Raw genomic sequence first — 19,725 nt, 5'->3', positions numbered from 1 at the left:
GGTTGGGAAACATGTAAACCCAGGGCAGAGACACATAGTGTGCTTGTGGGTTTAAGGCTTCAGGGATTCCCTGGAACCAGGCAGGCCAGCCACTGCTGATAGACACCTCCAGGCTAATGGGCTCTCACTGGAGCCATGTGCACCTCCCACCACTGGGGGCTCTGCAGTAAGGGAACAAGCATGAGACAGGCTGCAGACTGAAAACCAAGCAGGCATCACTTCAGCAACCTGCACCCGAGCACGACTCTGAAAGAGAGCTTTGTTGCTCTTTGCCCCGAGTCTAGAGTCTGGTTTGATGTGGCAGGCAAGTAAGTGGCTATGGTAAGATCGAAGGTGCCCTGGTGGTGAGGTCAGACCTGTATGATTTGGGAGACCTGATCAGTTTTGGGCATCATCAAGAGTAGACCACTGCACTGGTGGTATTGGAGCAGGCTATGACATGCTTAGTTGCCTGTTCTGAATTTGTCCAGGACAGGTGCCTGAGGAAGGCTTCACAGGGTCCAATTCCCATATAATTAATTGTACAGGGCTTGGAAAAACAGATTAAGAGGCATTTCCTACAACCACTTGGCAGTTAAGACAAAACCTGTCTGCAAAATCGAGCATGGTCGCTCACACTTGTAATCCCAGTACTTGTGCGGATAAAGCAGAGAATCATGGTAAATGTAAGTTCAAAGCCAGCCTGGGCTACAGCGACCCTTTCTCAAAAACAAAAAAACGCAAAGCAACTACTGCCCGCAGCAGTATCCTCTGCCCTTCTACAGCAGAGACCTCGGGAGCTAGCATTTTCATCGTGCCTCGGTTTTCTGAGATAAAGAGCTGCCATCCAACAGGGTGGCTACTGCTTTTATGGTAAATTAATCCGCCAAACTAACATAGCTAAATAAGGAAAATGAAACCCCACATTCAAATAAACAGAGTCTCCTATTTACAGACAATTTAAATTCACAGAGAGGTAACTCCCTTGCTGAGACTCAGGGATTCAAGAGGTGACATTTACAATGGCCATTCGACTCACTAAGTCCACATTAGCCATGCTGTCGGCAGCCAAAGCTGGCCACAAAATAAGTTACAAAAGTCACCCTCAGTAACTGAGACTTTATCCAAGACGCCAGATGGTGCTCAAAGAAAATCAGATTGGGCTCATCTTGGGATTTTATCTCAGCTAGGAAATTAGGTGGTGTCCAGGCAGGCATAAGGTGTTGATCGGTGCGGTGTCTTAAAAGCCAGCTGCTAGTAAGTCTGGAAGACCCAGGCCAAGGCAAGTCGTAGCATAACCCACAGAGGGAAGGGTTGGTGAAGAGGGTAAAAAAATGCCCACTGTACAACTGAGGACGGAAAAAGAGTATGTGTATTTTGCCCAGCGTTGTCTTCCATCACTTATTCTACAGGTCTACAGCATCTGCTTTCAATGAATGAGCCTGAGCGACTGGAAAGCACGCAGGATCCAGGCCTGAGGCTCTACCCTTGGGAGAACATCTGAGGGGCACGGGTCAGTGCTGATGTCACCCCGCAGATCCAGCTGGCTTGCATCTCTCAGGGTTGGATTCCTGGGGTGAGGATGAGCCCAAGACACCCACCCGGGCAAGCAGAAAGGAAGTCGGACTTCCTGGCCCACGCCAGCAGGCACACTCCAGGCGAGTCCGCGTCCCTACCGCCCGCCTGAGCCCATCCCCGCTCTCTCCACCACCCAGGTGCCTCCATGCTGGGCAGGGGCGGCCGCATGGAGAGGGCAGCCCGGCCCACTCACCGCACTCCGGGTACTGGTCCGCCCAGTCCCCCGACTGCGGGCAGCCGCCGCCCGCCGGGGCCTCCTGATGCTGCCGGTGCTGAAGCTCCTGCTTCAGCAAGGACAGCGGAGAGTAGTACTCGGTGGCCCGCGCGCAAGCCAGCGCCCCCAGCAGCAGCAGCAGCCACAGCACCACCCCGGCGCCCGAGCTGCCCCAGCAGCCGCAGCCGCAGCCGGCAGGTGCCATCTTCCTGCACGGCGCAGGCGCGGCTGTGCTCTGCCCGCCGCGGGCAGGTGGGCGCGGCGCGTGGCCGCAGTACCCCCCGGGAGTCGTAGTCCGCGTCCTCTCAGCCTCCAGCGCGCATCCAGCATCCGGACTACAAGTCCCAGTAAGCCCCTTGGCGCACCTTTCCAGGTCTAGTGCACGCGACTTCCGCCAGAGGCCGGAAGTAGGGGCCCTAGAGTGGCCATGGGGACGGGCGGGCGCAGGGGGTCGCTGTCCGGGAAGGGCGCCGAGGGCGCGGCGACGGCTACCTCCCCTTGCCTGTACCGTTGTATCGAGTGCAACCGGGAGGCCCGGGAGCTGTACCGGGACTACAGCCACGGCGTACTCAAGATAACCATCTGCGTGAGCGCGCCAGGGGCGGGGCGCGGTTAGGAAGGTGGACCCGAACGCCCCGGGGTTGGGGGCGAGGCGAGGGTCCTTGAGCACGTCGGGGAGGAGTGGTTCTTAGGATCGTGGGAAAGAGAAAGCAAGGAGTTCATAAGGACTTCAGCTAGGCCACTGACTTTCTAAGACTTATGACACCCAGGAGTGCTGGCGCATTTCTGTGACTCCAGCAGTCTACTAGCATGCCAGGCAGGAGGTAGATTACCAATTCGACGCCAGCCTTGGTTACCTAGAGAGAGAGAGCCTGTCTCAAACGAGTGAATGAGTGACGGAGAGAGATGCGATTCACTAAGGAAGTAGGCATTGTAGCAGAAAATGTGTCATTTTCATGTTGAGCCTGAGGAGATGGAAGCAGTGTTTCAGGTCTGGTGCAGTAGACATCTCTTAGAAGAAAATTGTGTCTTTTCAGGGTACTTGTCAATTAAATAGTAAATGTACGAAATGGAATAATTTAGCCAAAATAGAAAACATTCACTACGGGCAGGGATGTTGCTCAGTTGGTAGAGTGCTTGCTTGACATGCATGAAACCTTAGATTCCATCTCCAGAACTACATAAATCCAAGAGGCATGGTAGTACACACCTGTAATCCCTGCAATTGGGAGGTGGAGGCAGGAGGACCAGAAGTTTAAAGCTATGAGCGGATGTGTGTATGCTGGGAGCTGAACCCACCGTCCCTGCAAGAACCACAAGTGTTCTTAACCACTGGGCCATTTCTCTAGTCCCCTACACAATGATTTTTGAGGCCAGCCTGGCTCAGAGACCCTGCCTTAAATTTTTTTTTTTAAAGTAATAAACTTTCAGTTAGTTGTTCTGCTGCTCGTGTGTGTGTGTGTGTGTGTGTGTGTGTGTGTGTGTGTGTGTGTGTTGTTTCCTTCTTATGTTCAAAGTGAAGGTAAGAGGAAAGAGTAGAGTGGGGTGCTGATAGAATGACAAGCAGGTCCCACTGATGGAGAAAGGCAGCTGACTTAAGTGAGCTCCCTGTCTGTTGGGTGCTATGGAAGGAGGATAGGCAGCACACAGCATGCCACCTGGTACTAGAAGTCACCCCTCAGGTTCAGGTCATTGGCATCATCTCATTGTAATAGTCTTCAGATGGCATGGTGGCATGCTTTCTTACCTTTCTAACCCTGAGATTAGAGAATAGTGGCTCCAGGTAATTAGCTTCTTGGAGCTCATGAAGCTCTGAGGAAGGAGAGCTCTTGTGATCTAGTAACATCTACTGCACAGGCATCTGACTAACAAATGATACTGAAGGAATAGGGACTCTGTTTCCTGATGCTGGTTTTCCCCTCCTGTTTCCAAAAATTGTCTACTCCTAATCTTAAATTTGGGGTACTTTCTGAAAGTAAGATTTAGATAACTTTTGAAAGACAGAGAAAGGGACTTACCAACTTAACAGTTTGGTTTTGTTTTTTAACAATAATGTTGCATCTCTGGGCTTGAACCTCATGGCTGAGGGGAGGAGGCAGGCTCTTCATCAGTGGCAAAGGAAATCTGGGAAAGAGCTGGTGTCCTGATCTTGTGGTTAATCTTTTTTTTTTCAAGATTTATTTATTTATTATGTACACAGAAGAGGTTGCCAGATCTTATTACAGATGGTTGTGAGCCACCATGTGGGTGCTGGGAATTGAATTCAGGACCTCTTGAAGAGCAGTCCTCTGAGCCATCTCTCCAGCCCCTTGTGGTTACTTTTTTACTCAGTCTTTGCTCAGGTAATCTGTAAAAATGTGAACCTCTGTGCCTCCATTTTGACAGATAGATTGATATTTGAGGGAACAGCACAACTACTGTTTGACCTGGTAGCTGGAAGAGCCTGTTATTTCTTACAATGGTGTGAACAAAGTGGAGAGTCTCTTCTAGGTGAAAGTGAATCTGTTTTATTATGAGGAAGTACAGGGTTACAATTCTCCAATGCACTTGGCTTTTCTTGTAGGTTTTGATGTAACCAAAAGATGGTCCTGGTATGTTTGTGTGCCTGTTAGTTCAGTTTCTGTTTTATCCTGTCAGCCTTTCAGAATGTCCACCTTGGAAGCTGAGGGAGTCTTGATTTGAGTGACATAGACCCAGGCTGCACAACCCAGGTTCATGCACACAGCTCAGCGCTCTCCACTGTCTCTGTGGTTCTTGATCTCATTGGAGACAAGCCCAGGCTTAGGATCGCTGACATTGTACCCTGATCTTTATCTAGCTGTAGCTCTCAGAAGCTAGAAGATAGGAACTTTGTTGAACACCTTCCTCCAAATCCTGAGCCACCGTCTCTACCACAGCTAAAGTGTGTTAGAGATTTGCTTTTAAAAAATCGTACAAACCAGGCGGGCAGTGGTGGCACACGCCTTTAATCCCAGCACTCAGGAGGCAGAGGCAGGTGGATATCTGTGAGTTTGAGGCCAGCCTGGTCTACAGAGCGAGATCCAGGACAGGTGCCAAAAACTACACAGAGAAACCCTATCTCGAAACCCCATCCCACCCTCCAAAAAATTGTACAAACCAAAAGTGGAATTGAAAGTAGGATCTTCTAAAATACTTTTGTGCCTGCCATGAGTCTTTAAATCAAATTCTTTCCTGATATTTTTTTCTGTTTTGTTTTGTTTTTTGAGGCAAGATCTACCTATTCAGTACATACTGGCTAACCTCAAACTCAGGATCCTCCAGCCTCTGTGTCTTAAATGCTGGGGTTACAGTTTTATGTTACCACACCTGGCTTTCTTTTTGGATTCTTGAATATAAATTTAAATATTAGCTAGAAGTGAATATTTAGTCATCATGAAGCCACTTCTTACATGGGTGAACTTTTTGGTTTTTCAAGACAAGGTTTCTCTGTGTAGCTTTGCGCCTTTCCTGGATCTCGCTCTGTAGACCAGGCTGGCCTCGAACTCACAAAGATCCGCCTGCCTCTGCCTCCCGAGTGCTAGGATTAAAGGCGTGTGCCACCACCGCCCGGTATGGGTGAACATTTTTAATCTGAGGATTTTAAATAGATGCTTATACATCTTGTCGCTGAGAAAGTCTAAAACAGACTCCAAGTCCTTTAAAATTTCAGAATGTATTCATTTGTTTGCTCTAATATTACTTTGTTGCTTTTTTTTTCCAGAAATCTTGCCAGAAACCGGTAGACAAATATATTGAGTATGATCCTGTTATTATCTTGATTAATGCCATTTTATGCAAAGCTCAGGCCTATAGGCATATTCTTTTCAACACTAAAATAAATGTAAGTTGTGGTAGTTTAAATTTTTTTTAAATTCTGTGTGTATGTTGAAGGAGGAAGGATATGCGCACTTGATTGCAGGTGCCTGTGGAAGCTGGAGTTACAGGTGGTTGTGTGCCTCCTTCTTGGGTGCTGGGAACACAACTCCTGTCCTCTGCAAAAGCAGTACACCCTCTTAACTGCCAAGCCCTCTCTCCAACCTTGGACTTAAAAATCTTTAATGTTACTTGATGCTTTTGCACTTAAAAGAAACATTAAAAATTTCAAGCAGAATTAAAGGATATGTAATAATTCTAACGGGGATTTTTTTTTTTTTTACTAATCATGTCTGGAGGTTTTCTAGAAGGAATAGATACAAATTTAAAAGACTGTGCAGCACTTACTATGTTCCAGGATGTGTCACAGCAAGATGCAGACAACTAGTTTGGATTGTCTCTTGTGGATTACCTCTTAAAATGTTGACTTTGAGCAGAAGAACACTAACCATATCTGGTTAGGTGTGTAGTTCCTTACCTCACTGCTGTGACCTGATACTTGAGAAGCAGCAGCTTCAGGTGGGCTCACAGGTTGCGTCCATTGTGATGGAGAAGGCATGTCAGTGAAAGGGTGGGACTTAGTAGACCAGGAAATGGAAAGGGCCTGCCTGGGCTTAGCTGGCTGGCTGTCTTCCCCTTTTCCAGGCCAGGGGCCCAGCCAGTGTGACAGTGCTGCCCACATTCAGTCTTTCCTCCTAGGTTAGTCCTGTTTGCAAAGCCCTAAGACAAACTTGGAAGTGTACCTTATCAATATGCTAGGTGTTTTTTTAATCTAATCAGTTTAACAGCCCAAATCCAGGGCACAGTAGGAGACAATTACACCTAAATTTAGGAAGCAGACATTAAAAGAAAACTGTTTTTAAAAGCACAACTTAATGTGTTTTACACTCTGCTGTTAAGAGAATGCAGGAGCCAGGTGGTGGTGGACCACAACTTTAATCACAGCAGGGAGACAGAGGCAGGCGGGTCTCTGAGTTTGAGGCCAGCCTGGTTTACAGAGCAAGTTCCAGAATAGCCAGGGCTACACAGAGGCACTCTATCTTAAAAAAAACAAACAAAAGAATGCAGGGAATGAATAACAAGTCAGAAAGGTACTGACATTTAATGCTGGATTTTTCAAGATGTGCACTTGGCTTACTGAACTATAAATGGGTTAATAGTTTGGATTGAGTTGACAGGTAAAATGCAAGACAGCCAGTTAAATTTGAAACTAGGATAAATGGTGAAAACTTTTTTTTAAAGTTTTATTTTTATTTTTATTTTATGTGCATTGGTGTTTTTGCCATGGGTGTCGGGTCCCCTGGAACTGGAATCACAGACAGCCTTGAGCTGCCATGTGGGTGCTAGGAATTGAACCCGGGTCCTCTGGAAGAGCAGCCAGTGCTCCTAACCACTGAGCCATCCCTCTAGCCCAAATGGTGAAAACTTTATAGCATTCAGTCTGTCCCAATTATTGCATGGAATATACTTAAGACAGATTATTTGTTGTGAATCTAAAATTCAAATTTAACTGGGTATATGTTCTTAATTGCTTAATCTGGCACCACTTAATTTGGGCAGAAGTAGACAGTACAGTAGTCTGCCCCTCAAATAATCATGGCCTTTTTTAAAAAAATTATTTATTTATTTATGTTTATGTATATGAGTGCTCTATCTGTATGTATGCCTTTATGCCAGAAGAGGGCATCAGACTCCACTATAGATAGTTGTGAGCCACCATGTGGTTGCTGGGAATTGAACACAGGACCTCTGGAAGAACAGCCAGTGCTCTTAACCACGGAGCTATCTCTCTAGCCCAATCAAGGCCTTTTAAGTGACCAGAGTGTCAATTTTCAAGCTTGCTTACACACTGAAAATTTCCTGGATGGGGTGCAGCAGACCTCCCCCAGGCCAGCTCAGCATCTTTGTGGATGGCATATACCTTTCCCCAGATGTTTCCAGAGAGCAACCAGAGAACCTATATGCCAGCTGAGGAGCCTCAGAACCGGAGACTGGTTCGGGTCAGGTCAGGTTCATACATGCTTTCTCATGCCCACTGTAAATTACTGGAGAAAGCTCAGTTTGCAGGAAAGATAGGTCGGGGAAAGGCCAATTCTTACCACTTAGTGTTTTCTATTTGGTAATCTACCATATGGTTTTTTTCTCTTTCATTGACCCAATACTCATTCAACCCAGAGGCTTTTTTTTTTTTATTCCTGTTCAAACTAATAGTTTATGTGGTGTCCTGAAATCTTTAGATTAGCTGGGTGTGATGGTGTACACCTTTAATTCCAACACTCAAGGCAGAGGCAGGTGGATTTGAGGCCACCAGCCTGGTCTACCGAGTTTCAAGACAGCCAGGACTACGCAGAGAAACCTATCTTAGAAAACAAACAAAAAAAATCTTTAAATTCATCCTCTTCTGACTCATCCACTCATGTCAGTCACATAAATGTTGTATTTGACTATGTATGGATTAGAGTTGAACTGTTAAAAGCAATGATTCCTATAGGGATGCACGTTAGGGTCTCTCCAGGAATTCTGCAAAATATACCTATCCAGGTTTTACTCCTAAAAAGCTGACTCCAGACTGGGTCCTTTGATGGTCCAAGTTTGGAATTCCCCATGAGGTTCCAGTAGACACTGCTAGTTAAGAACTTATGACTTACATAACGAATTTAATTAACCAGTTAATAACGTTGGCAAATCCACCTGGGGCATTCTCAGTACAATTACTGAGTAGAATGTGCTGCACATTTATAGTCTTAGTACTTGGAAGGCTGAGGCAGGAGGGCTATCTGAAGTTTCAGACCAGCTTTGGCTACATAGCAAGACCTTATCTCAAAAAAAGCAGACAAAACAAACAACAAAAAAAAAAAAAGAAAGAAAGAATAAATAAAGCCTACAGCTGCTTAGCTGAGGTGTGCCTGTTGGTGTGCAGTCAGCTGCATGTTTGACCTGACCCGAGGACACTGTCTTTGACTGTCAGATCCATGGGAAACTCTGCATGTTTTGTTTGCTTTGTGAAGCATACCTGAGGTGGTGGCAGCTGCAGGACTCAAGCCAGAGCACAGCCCCTGATGACCTGATCCGGTATGCCAAGGAGTGGGACTTCTACAGGATGTTTGTGATTGCGTCTTTTGGTAAGCAGATTCTGACTCCCTGCTCTCGTTAAAGACAGTCAACACAGGACTGGAGACTGCACCTTCAGCCCTGACACTAACCTGCCTGGGGAGTTTGTCTGAACCACCTGCTTGCATTGTCTTAAATATTTGGTAGAGAAATAATAATAGTATACTTCTCGGACTAGGACATTTTGTAGAATACTTTAAACTGTTTTTAAGTTCTTATTGTCCACCTTGAAGAGTGCATCTGTCCTGTCACTGAAAACACATTAGTAATTACCTGATATTTCCCAGTCCATTGGGCTAACTGCTTTGTGCAAATGTCCAACAGTGAGTTTACTGTTTGGGGGACTGCATCCAAGGAATTGGACTACTCCCCAAACTTACCTCTGTGTGGAAAGTGCCTTTCATTGAAATTGAAATCCATGGCTTTCTCTCTAGGGTCCAAATTGCATTGAGTTAATTTCTGTGACAACTTTATTTTTAGTTTCCTTTCTTCTCTGGCCTCAGAGGCCTTTGACTTAAGCCAGGCTGTGGCATACATTTGTACTCCCAGCTACTCTGGAGCCTAAGGCAGAAGGGTTGCTGAAACAGAAGCTTTGAGGCCAGTCTTGGCAAAACAATGAGATTCCATCTCAAAAATAAATTAAAAATAGCCCTTCAGCTAATCACGAGGCACTGTCAGAAATTCTCTTAGTATGATGCCTTTCACATCTTATTCTGGACCATTTGTCCTTTTTTGTCCTGTCTGCCATTATCCCTACCCTCCCTTGCATCTTTTGGGTCTGCTCAGAACTCCCAGGTACCGATGTCTGACCTAGACCTTTCTCCCGACCTCTGGATCCTGTGTCTACCTGCTGCTTACCCGCCCTACTGGACAGCTAGTGAGTTCTCATCTCTAAGCCTGGTCTTACTCTGCCTCTGCCCACAGCCTCCCACTGCAGATTGCCAAGATCAAAGCCTTGGGGTCCTGCCTGAAAACCTTTGGAGCCTTCAGTTCAGTCATTGGAGGCCTCATCCAGTCTACCTTTCATTGAAAGGTAGAACAGTTCTATACCTGCTTCCCATTGCCTCCATATCTGGCTAGAATACCATGGCTCAGACCTGATGTTGTACCCGAGGTCTCTTCTTCATACAAAATGTTCCCTTTCTGATGAGCCCAGTGCCCGTGTATGGATCTGTGTGTAGCTCTTTCCAGCTTTCTGTAGTTTTCTGTACACTGACCGTCTTTGCAGTGGGACAAGCCCCTTGCTCCCCATGGATCTCATTGCACCTTCTGCTGCCACTCAAGCCCACTCTAACCCAGCTGCTTTAGACACATTCAGTGAGCCTCCAGCTGATGGCCTTTGACCTGGCTTTTCCCTTTTCTCCAGTGCTTGTCTATGATGTCCCCATGTCTGACTTCCTCATGTCGCTGGGGTCTTGGCTTCAATCTCATCTTGGTGACACTTATCCTTATAACACTTCTACCTTCTCCCTGACACCCATTTCCTGCCATGCTTTGCTATGCCTCTCTCAAGGTACACACCATCTCACCTACTATAAGTGCTGTGATTATTATCAGCTTCTTACTGATTTGCCTTCACCCACTTAGATTAAACCCAGTGAGTGTTTGGCCTATCATGACTGCTCAGTAGACATTTGTCTGAGTAATGAATGAAGGGTTGCATACAGATGGACATACAGTCCAACCCGAGCATGTCCCATCAGTTAAACTGGGATTACTCATTCACTGTCCAGCATTGCTGGCGGACTTAAGAACTACTCTGTATTCATGTGGTAGACACTGGAGAGGCATCAATGAAAAAATAAAAACAACCACAAAACACTGATCTTCTCACCTTTTGGGAGCTTAGAATTAAGGATGGGTTGTAATCTGTTTACTTGGGTTTATGACTATTTTAATAACCATAATACACATTTAGTCCATAATTAAGATATAATTTGGACTCTGTTGCAACTTTAAAAAGCTTAATGTAGAATGTTTCTTTATTCTCTAACTAAAACTTGAAATGCACAGGATTTATTACCATTTACATCTTATAGACAGTAATAGAAAAATACTCAAGGGAAGTAGAGATAGCTTAGTGGTTAAGAGCATGTAAAGATCTGGCAGAGGACCACAGTTTGGTTCACAACACCCACACTGGGTGTCTCACAGCTTCTTATAACTCCAGCTTCAGGGGATCAGATGCCCTCTTCTGGCCTCCACAGACACTAGCACTCATATGTATATACCCACACAGACAGGCACAGATAATTAAAAGTAAAATAAACCTTAAAAAAAAATGAAGAATTCCAACCCACTCAAGAGCTAAACATAACAATTTCAGACTTTAAATTAAAGTTTTCTCAGGATTGGTGGCTCACATCTATACTCCCAGATAGGATCCCAGAACTTTTGTTTTGTTTTTGTTTTGTTTTGTTTTTGAGAGGGTTTCTCTGTATAGTACTTGATGCCCTGGAACTCTATCTGTAGACCAGGCTGGCCTCGAACTCACAGAGATCTGCTTGCATCTGCTTTCCAAGTGCTGGGATTAGTGTGCACCGCCGCCGCCGCCACCAACAACAACCAGCTGATCCCAGAACTTTGAGATGCAGTAAGGCCAGAGGTTTGAGACCAACCTGGGCATCGTAGCAGGGCACCAGCCCTCACTCTCAGCCCAAAAAGAAAAAAGAAAACTCTAAAACCTATTGAAATGTATTTCTTAAATCATGCCAGCAGGATTTAACACAAAGCCTGTGCATGTGTGCATATGTGTGTATGTGTGTGTAAGAAAACTGTATTATTAAGGTGTTTCTTATGACATCTGTGTTGGAATTAGGATTTCTTTGTTTTTCAGGGGTTAGATTTGGGTAAGATATCTGTATTTCTCTCATTTGCTTCATAGAACAAGCTGCCTTTTTTGCTGGCATTTTTGCTTTTCTGTGGGTTGAGCAACCCATGACAGCAAAAAAAAAGCCCAACTTCATTTTACTACTAAAAGCACTGCTGTTGTCCAGCTATGGGAAGCTCCTGCTGATCCCAGCCGTCATCTGGGAACATGACTACACACCTTTGTGCCTCAGGCTCATTAAAGTGTTTGTCCTGACATCGAATTTCCAGGCAATCAGAGGTGAGTATGTCCCTTTTTATTTGATATGTCAGCTTCCAGCCTTTATGGAAGGCTGAAGTCTTGGCCCTGGGGCATCAGATTTGCTGAACCTGAGCTCTCCACAGACCCTTGTTGGTCTTGAGTGTGCCATTAGAGTCCTCCACACAGCAGACACTTAGGATCACTCAGTTCAGCCATATGGTGCTGCATGTCTTCAGTGCACATTCATCCACACCATCTCTCCTGTGGGCTAGGTAGCAGCCTTTTGTTACCTCCACTTTATGAATGGCTTGTCCAGAGTTACAAGACTGAGCAGTTGTCTGCCCAAGAGAAAATGCCAGGTGCCTGCCTCCCATACAAAGACAGTTCCCACCTGCCAGATGAGTCTTCACTTTTTAGGCACTGTGAAAAGCACTGTTGTGAATGAAGCTGCCACCTGGACTTCTTGCCACAATGCTGCTCTTCCTGAACCATGATGCTGCAAGTGCAGCTTCCTTTCTGTTAGTCTCTCTAAACCTTCCAGGTGGAGGGTGGTGGTTGTTTTGAAACAATCTCTCCCTGCAGACCAGGCTGTCCTTAAACTCATTGCAGTCCATCTCTATGAACCTCCCGAGTGCTGGGATTATAGGCAGGAACCACCACACCCAGTTTATTCTTTATTTCATGGGCTTCTGCCTCTTTGCTTGAGAAGAGCTTGATGCTTGTGTTAGAAGGAGAGATTGTTTGAGGACATGTAGAGCAGGGTGGGTTTCCTCAGATCACCTTCATGCCCTAGTTTCCAGTTCTCAGCACCATGCAGCGCACAGGCCCTGCTGTCGTGTCTTGGGAATCCCTAGGACAACTTGCTGTCTTTGCTTTCTAGTTACTCTGAACACCAGCCGCAGACTCTCGCTGCTGGCCGTACTGAGCGGCTTGTTGCTGGAGAGCGTCATGGTCTACTTCTTCCAGAGGATGGAGTGGGACGTGGGCAGTGACTGTGCGGTCTACAAGACTCAGGACTTCTGAAGGTACTGGAAACAGCTGGTTTCTCTGGAATTCACTTTGCCTGGGAGACATGAGTAATCTCATCTACTTATTCCACATGGGGCACCAACAACAAACCAAAGAAATGGTTCCACCCAAGTCTAGTTCCATGAGTTGGGATTACTGACAGGAACATGGCAATTTCCTAGGCAGCCATGCCACCAAGAAAAGCCTCCTCAGAATCTATTAACCGCTGGTGGATCCTGGGGAGGGATAGGGGCTTGCAAACCTCCCCATGACTGAATGTTGATAGGCTTAGCTCAGCATGAGTCATAATAGCTGCTGAGAGTTGAGGACAGTGGCTGTGTCGTGCCTGGAGGTCAGCATTCCACGAAAATTCTATCAGACATGGGTCCTCTTCTGCTAGGTGGCAGGGGGGTGTGGCTGAGTTGGTGGTGCATATGGCCTCTCCCCTCGCCTCCTCTGCTTCAGGCTGTCTGTCCTCCAGGAGGACTGGGTGTTGGGCTCCCTGTGTCCTTCTCTTGACTCCCCTGACTTCTCCCCACCTGTCCTCATAGTCTAGCCCGCTCCGGCCCTTGCTGGGGCTACAGGCTCTGACCCCATCCATCCATTGACAGCTGGCTGCTGCCTTTCCCAGCTGTTCTCTCCTTCTCTCCCTTAACTGCTCTCTCCCAGTCTCTTCCCCCGCTCCAGATTCAAATCCCTCTACTTCTGACTTGTCCTGCATCTCTCAACCACACGTGGACCCTGAAGGAAGCTGCTGAGTGGTTCTCTGCCAGGCCCTCAGAATACTTACACTTCTTGCCTTCCACCTTGCCTGCCAAGCCCTGTGTCTACACAAGGCTCAAGATTCTTGAGTGGGTGGTCTCTGCTGGTCATGTGATCTCAGCAGGACTCTGGCCTCTGAGAACTCTCCTGTCTAAGACCTGAATCGTCTCGCACTTCTCCTCAGCCGCCCTGCCTCCCTGTGTTGACGACAGTGGCTGTAGATTCCTTCAGTTTGTTCTTCATCTCTGGTATTCCTTCCTTCTCTTATCTTGTCTTCTGCTGTGTGCAGCCCCCTTGGGACCGATTCTGACCTGTGGGCCCCATTCCTCCACATGAGGAAGCAGAATCCTAGGTTGAAGAAACGCAGGAGGACCCATAGCAGGAAGGGAGGCCATGCTCCCGCTCCCTCCTCCTTCTTGCATGTGGAGCTCCCAGCCCCTCCCATACCCTGCAGTGCAGCCCTGCCTCCTGCTGTGCTTTGAGCCAGCTCCTCTTCCTTCCTTCTGGGTCTTCGGAGGTGTCGCTGCTGGGCCTGTCCTCTCTTCCGTGTGCATGTGTGTACAGCTCTTTATTCTGAACGTCTGTCTGAGCTGCTGCTCTTCCTGCCTTCCCCTTTGCCAACAGCTCTTTCCACGCCCTGGTCCACAGGCCTGAACTTCACAGGAGCTACTGTATCTGTGTACCTCATAGTCTGTTTCTCAGACCTGCTTTCCTGCTTGAAGCGTGATCCTAATTAGTCTTAACAATAAAAACCCAGAGTCAGAGATTGAGGGTGAAAGCTGAACAATCAGAGATGCAGAGCAGCAGCCACTAGAGACTTCTTACCTCCACGAAATCTCAGATGGAAAGGGCATCCTGTCTCCACGAATCTTCAGACTAAATGGGCTGAGAGCCTCTCTCCACCTGCCTTATGTTCTTCCACCTTCCGATTGTGCTGGGACTGAAGGCGTGTGCCACCACTGCCTGGCTCTGTTTCTTTTAGACTGGTTCAATCTCATGTAGCCCAGGGTGGCCTCAAACTCTTGTTCTTCCTGCTTCCATCTCCCTAGTGCTGGGATTAAAGGTGTGTGCCACCACTGCCTGGCCTCTGTGGTTAACTAGTGGCTTAGGTCCGCACTCTGATCTCCAGGAGAGCTTTATTTGTCAGAACACAAACAAAATATCACACAACACCTGCTGGTGCTGGAATTCTAGCCCCACCTCCTTCCTTCATGTGAAGGAGTGGCCTACTCCTCCCAGATCCCTCTCCTCTGCCCAGTGCTGGGTCCTGTCCCTTGCCTGACACTTGTGAATCTAAGAGTGTGGCCCTCCATCCAATATGCCCACACTCCAACTGCTACTGTTTTCCACATTCTTTCACAGAAGGCCACATTCACTCCTGAGGGAGGATACCTCTCCACACTCCATCCTGGGCTTCCACCCCATTGGCACCTCCCAGCAGCTGCCTTCCAGATTCTACCCTAGGCCACCCTGGGCTGGGTTTCCCCAGTGTTGCTGTGCATCTGGTTGTCTGCTGTCATTTGTATAAGGCAGGAAACTCAGCGCATGAGTCTTTAGAGCCCACCACAGAGCCAGAGGCCTGCTTTGTTATCCTATAGGTTGTTCTGTCTGTCTCCTTGAAATTGCACCCGGAGAGACCCTGCCTCAGGCCCGCTGGGTCCTCCGTGGCTCCCAGCCAGCCTTGGAAGTAAGTCTGTGGTGATCAGAACAGCCCTTCAGAGTCGTCTTCTCTCGTCCACAGCTTTATTCTTCACTCTCTGTGGCAGGACCAGCTACCTCAAAAGAGAAGGCGCAAGAGAAACCAAGGCCCTCATTTCTGTGAGTGGAGTGAAGGACTGGGGATTCCTGAACGTACCCAGACACCCCCAGGAAGATCTGAACCACCTCGACACAAGGCTGAGAGCACTGAGTGACACGTGGGCAGGCACCATGGTCCCCAGTAATGAAAGGGCTCAGCACCATTCCTTTGGCATGTTTATGTCCTTTAAATCTAAATAGTACATTAAAAATCATACTTTGTGTTTTTCTGACAGAAGCACTTTTCTCTTAAGTAGTCTTTCAGAATAAATCAAGTTTTTTATACATTTCTGATTCGTCTTTTGAATTGCCTGAGCCAGAAATAACCAAGTATCTTAGTTATTTCTCTAATGCTGTGTCATAAAACACCACAACTAGGGTACTTTATAAAAGAAAGTGTTTCAGCCAAGAGGTGTTGGCGCATGCCTTTAACCTCAGCACTCAGGAGACAGAGCCAGGCAGATCTCTGTGAGTTCGAGGCCAGCCTGGGCTATAGAGTGAGTTCCAGGACAGGCTCCAAAGCTACACAGAGAAACTCTGTCTCAAAAAAACAAAATATGTATATGGGATTATGGGGACCATTCTCATTCCAACCACCAAAATCAGAAAAGCCCCTGAATGGCACAACCCAGAGGTGAATTATACCCCCTACCAGAGAAGGGACAAGATCAAGTCCCCCTTGTTCTTGGTCTGATGGACAGCCTCTACCTATCTGTAGCCTAGTGGCGGGTCTCTGGGGGTCTGTATTTCTTTGTTAAGAAAAAGAACAACTTACCGTTCTTCAAATACAGTGCAGGGAAGGGAGACCAGAAGGAGTTTTGATAAGGAGAGCACTCAGGTGACCAGAACCAGGTTTCAGTGAGTCTGACTCCGAGGAAACAGTGAATGAAAGGAAGTGAACATGTGCTGGGACCCTGACAGTTCTAACAGTCCAGCTTGTGCCTACCTACAGCCTTCATTCAGTGAGAGAAAACGTGAGGGGAAGTGTTTCTAGCTTCAAGCTAAATACTGGCTTCTGAAGTATCAACAAAAAAGGAACACGAAAGCCAGAATCTGGGACATGAAATCGGATCCGACCTGCCTACTCCCATTTAATAAATGCCTGCATGTCCTATTGAGTTGTGGCAGGCAGTTCTGTTTTGTTTTTTGTTTATCGAGACAGGGTTTCTCTGTGTAGCTTTGCGCCTTTCCTGGAACTCACTCTGTAGACCAGACTGGCCTCAAACTCACAAAGATCCTCCTGCCTCTGCCTCCCGAGTGCTGGGATTAAAGGCGTGAGCCACCACCGCCCGGCTTGTGGCAGGCAGTTTTAAGGGCTTTACAGTGATGGCTTATTAATTCCCCATAATGACCAGAAGAAACCCGTCGACTTTGTTGGCTCTCAGGAGTAGATCAGGAAGTGTCTTCAGTGTGGAAGATGAGGAGTGTTGGGTCCAGTGATGGGCTGATACATGTTAGCTCTCCGGTGATGAGCTATCAGAGAACATGGAGGTGCCCAGGAGTCAATACCAGGTGCCTGCAGCTAGGAGGCTTAGGACCATGCTCATTCCTGCATAAGGAAGGCAGACAGGGAGCCTCCGCAGTTTCTTGTGTGTCACCCACACACACACACAAGCTGTGCGTCCCCGGAGGTGCTGAGGGGGAACCCTGCTGTAGAGACAGCTGCTGTGCACACTCCCTGGCTTGTACCTGGCCAACATCACTAGTCTCCAGTCGAGTGGACCTCTACCCTCCTTATAAAGTACCACTGGTGGCATTCCCCACCTAGGTAATACAGAGTAATCCCATTTCAAGGTTATTGATCAGTTCTATAAAGGCCCTCTCCACACGTGCTTAGATACAAACTCCTGAGGCTCTACCTTCAGACAACTTTGGGCGGCTGTTTCCACCTGCTGCAAAATCCCAGGTGACTAGCTGTGCCCATCCACCAGGGCAGCAGTGTTCACTGCAAAGAGAGCAGGGCTCTCACCTGTGGGTGTAAGGGCACTGCCCGAAGCTCTAGTACCTCAGCCAGTGGTGTGGGGTGTACTCCATTCTGACCAAGGGGCAGATGGATACAAGTCTTAAAATCTCCACATGTGGACAGCTGAGGCAGGAGGAATGCCATGAGTCCAAGACCAGCCTGAGCAACAGAGTGAGACCTTGATCAAAATCCCAACCAAGAAAACAACCGTTCCTGCTCTTCCCAGAAGTCGCCTTGGGCGGACACACTTGGCAGGACACACTTGGCAGGACACACTTGGGCGGACACACTTGGGAGGACACACTTGGGTGGACACACTTGGGCAGACACACTTGGCAGGACACTTGGGAGGAAAAGGCAGGTACCTGCTCCATAGTGCTTTCTCACTCGCTAGCTCACTCTGGGCTTGGATTGGAATCAAGGTCAGAGCTGCCCTGTGCATCCTAAAACAAACAGGATGCTTTGTCTTCCCTGCAGTGTGGCCATTTTCCAAAGTCTGGCTTCATGTTATCTGCCCTGCTTTGTCCTAACTTGTCAACTCACTTAAAAAACAACAAACAGCCGGGCGGTGGTGGCGCACGCCTTTAATCCCAGCACTCGGGAGGCAGAGCTAGGCGGATCTCTGTGAGTTCGAGGCCAGCCTGGTCTCCAAAACGAGTTCCAGGAAAGGCGCAAAGCTACACAGAGAAACCCTGTCTCGAAAAACAAAAAAAACAAAAACAAAAACAAAAACAAAACCAAAACCAAAAACCAAGCAAACAAAATGCATTAAAAAGCAATTTTATTGTGTCGTGTGAATTTTTATAAGGCAGCTGTAGGTAATTGGGGGGTTATAGATAATACCAGATCGTTTATAATAGAGGTGCACGGCGAAACATGCCTTTACTGACCTATACCTCCCATCTGCTAACGGGCTCAGACCCTCCAGCATCTAAGATCCAGATTTGGGGTGGGGCACTGCTGCTGGAGGTCTTCCAAAGCTCTCCAAGTGACCTTAAGGCCATCAGGGCAGAGAGCAGCCAACCTAGGGTTATCTCATAGCTAAGCAGGACTTAGCCCGGAAGCGGGGCCCTGCAGGTGACTAGATTTTCTGCTTTCAATCTTTTATCCTGTCTGAACCATTCTGTCATCCCTTGGACTGCTGCCAACAGAGATGCTGAGCAGAGACGCCTGTCTTCCTCTGTCTTAACCTAGTTTCTTACAGCGCAGACGGGGTAATGCTTGGGTTGCTGTGTAACTGAACGCAGCCTGTCCTAGTTGGCTTTCTGTTGCTGTGGTAAAACACCGACCAAAAACAACTCGGGAGAGCAAAGGGTTTGCACTTCTTATACCTTATTATAATCCACCGTCAGGACACACAGACCCTGAGAGGAGAAGGCCGCTTACCGGCTTGACCCCTCGGACTCAATCAGCTGCGTTTCTTATACTGTTCAGGACCACCTGCTCAGGGTGGTACCACTGGCAGGAGGTTGGGCCCTCCCATATCAATCATCCATCAAGAAGCACTCCAGATATGCCTGCAGGTCAGTCTGATGGAGAAAATTCCTCAACTGACATTCCCTCTTCCAAGATGCCTCAAGCTTGTGTTGACAAACTAACCAGCACACTGTCCTCCGAGCACAACAGCCGTTCTTACCTGGATCGAGCAGCTGTAACACCCAAAAGGGAGCCTCAGGATCAGGCCTGTTGCCAGTCCTTCACGGGGTGGGGGTGGGGGGGTGGTGTCTAACGACCCTCCCCTGAGATTCTATAAAGCCTTCCCAGCTATGTGGAATTCTGTCCCAGCAGCATCTGGTCTCCTGGTCTGGTCTTGGAGGTGAGAGAGTGTATAGAGTGTAAGAGGTTAGCTGCTGGGGGCGGGGTAGGGGAAGAATAGAGGACCTTCCTCCACACAGCTGTAGGGAGGTCATCAACCGTCCTGGAGGGGGACTTTTGATGATGTAGCTGTTTGGGGATCACTCACACTTCAAAGTAACATGAATAAGCTCATTGGTTTGCCAGGTCGGACTTTTGTGTAAGCCTTGCTTTGGTCTGTCCCTGGTGCCGTTTGGGGTGAGTAGGAAAAGGTCACACAATTGCTACATTGTACTTCCCCCTGTTGGCCTCAAGAGGGCACTGTTGAGCAGACTGCTCACGAAAAGAGGACCAAGGAACTTGGCATGCTGTGAGAAACAAGGTGAAATCTTGGTGTAAATGTGGCCTGGTACCAATGAAATGACTGTCCAAACTTAACAGAGAAATAAATATATCTTCTGAAGTTCATTTAATGGCCAAAGAAGTCCTAAGTTTCTTTTATTATGCGTTATATTGGACTCACATGCAGGTTGTAAGTCTGAACTCAATACAATTTTTGTTTTGAGAAAGGACAGC

At 47.6% G+C, this 19,725-nt stretch overlaps 2 protein-coding genes across 9 annotated transcripts in view; one reads left to right on the top strand and one right to left on the bottom strand.

Annotated features, from left to right (window-relative positions):
- Positions 1-2,005, bottom strand: part of Ttc13 (tetratricopeptide repeat domain 13) — a 57,178-nt gene extending 55,173 nt beyond the window's left edge. For all 7 annotated transcript variants that reach the window (XM_059263817.1, XM_059263818.1, XM_059263819.1 and 4 more), the window contains exon 1: positions 1,751-2,005. In XM_059263817.1, coding sequence (XP_059119800.1) covers positions 1,751-1,976 — 226 coding nt within the window. In that variant the 5' untranslated portion in view covers positions 1,977-2,005. The remainder of the gene's footprint in view (positions 1-1,750) is intronic.
- A 171-nt stretch (positions 2,006-2,176) lies between these two features.
- On the top strand, positions 2,177-15,679 carry Arv1 (ARV1 homolog, fatty acid homeostasis modulator). Of its 2 annotated transcripts, none has more exons than XM_059263816.1 (6): positions 2,177-2,357; positions 5,493-5,612; positions 8,613-8,766; positions 11,640-11,864; positions 12,706-12,850; positions 15,362-15,679. In XM_059263816.1, the coding sequence occupies exons 1-5, from the start codon at positions 2,199-2,201 to the stop codon at positions 12,846-12,848; spliced, it is 801 nt and encodes a 266-aa protein (XP_059119799.1). In that variant the 5' UTR covers positions 2,177-2,198; the 3' UTR covers positions 12,849-12,850; positions 15,362-15,679. The 2 variants fall into 2 exon arrangements, with proteins under 2 accessions (XP_059119799.1, XP_059119798.1); XM_059263815.1 differs by having other exon boundaries at positions 15,337-15,679.
- The last annotated feature ends 4,046 nt before the right edge of the window (positions 15,680-19,725 follow it).

Source organism: Peromyscus eremicus, chromosome 5 (genome assembly GCF_949786415.1).
Source record: "Peromyscus eremicus chromosome 5, PerEre_H2_v1, whole genome shotgun sequence".
NCBI classification, from domain to species: domain Eukaryota; kingdom Metazoa; phylum Chordata; class Mammalia; order Rodentia; family Cricetidae; genus Peromyscus; species Peromyscus eremicus.
This window is presented reverse-complemented; position numbering and strand designations above follow the sequence as displayed.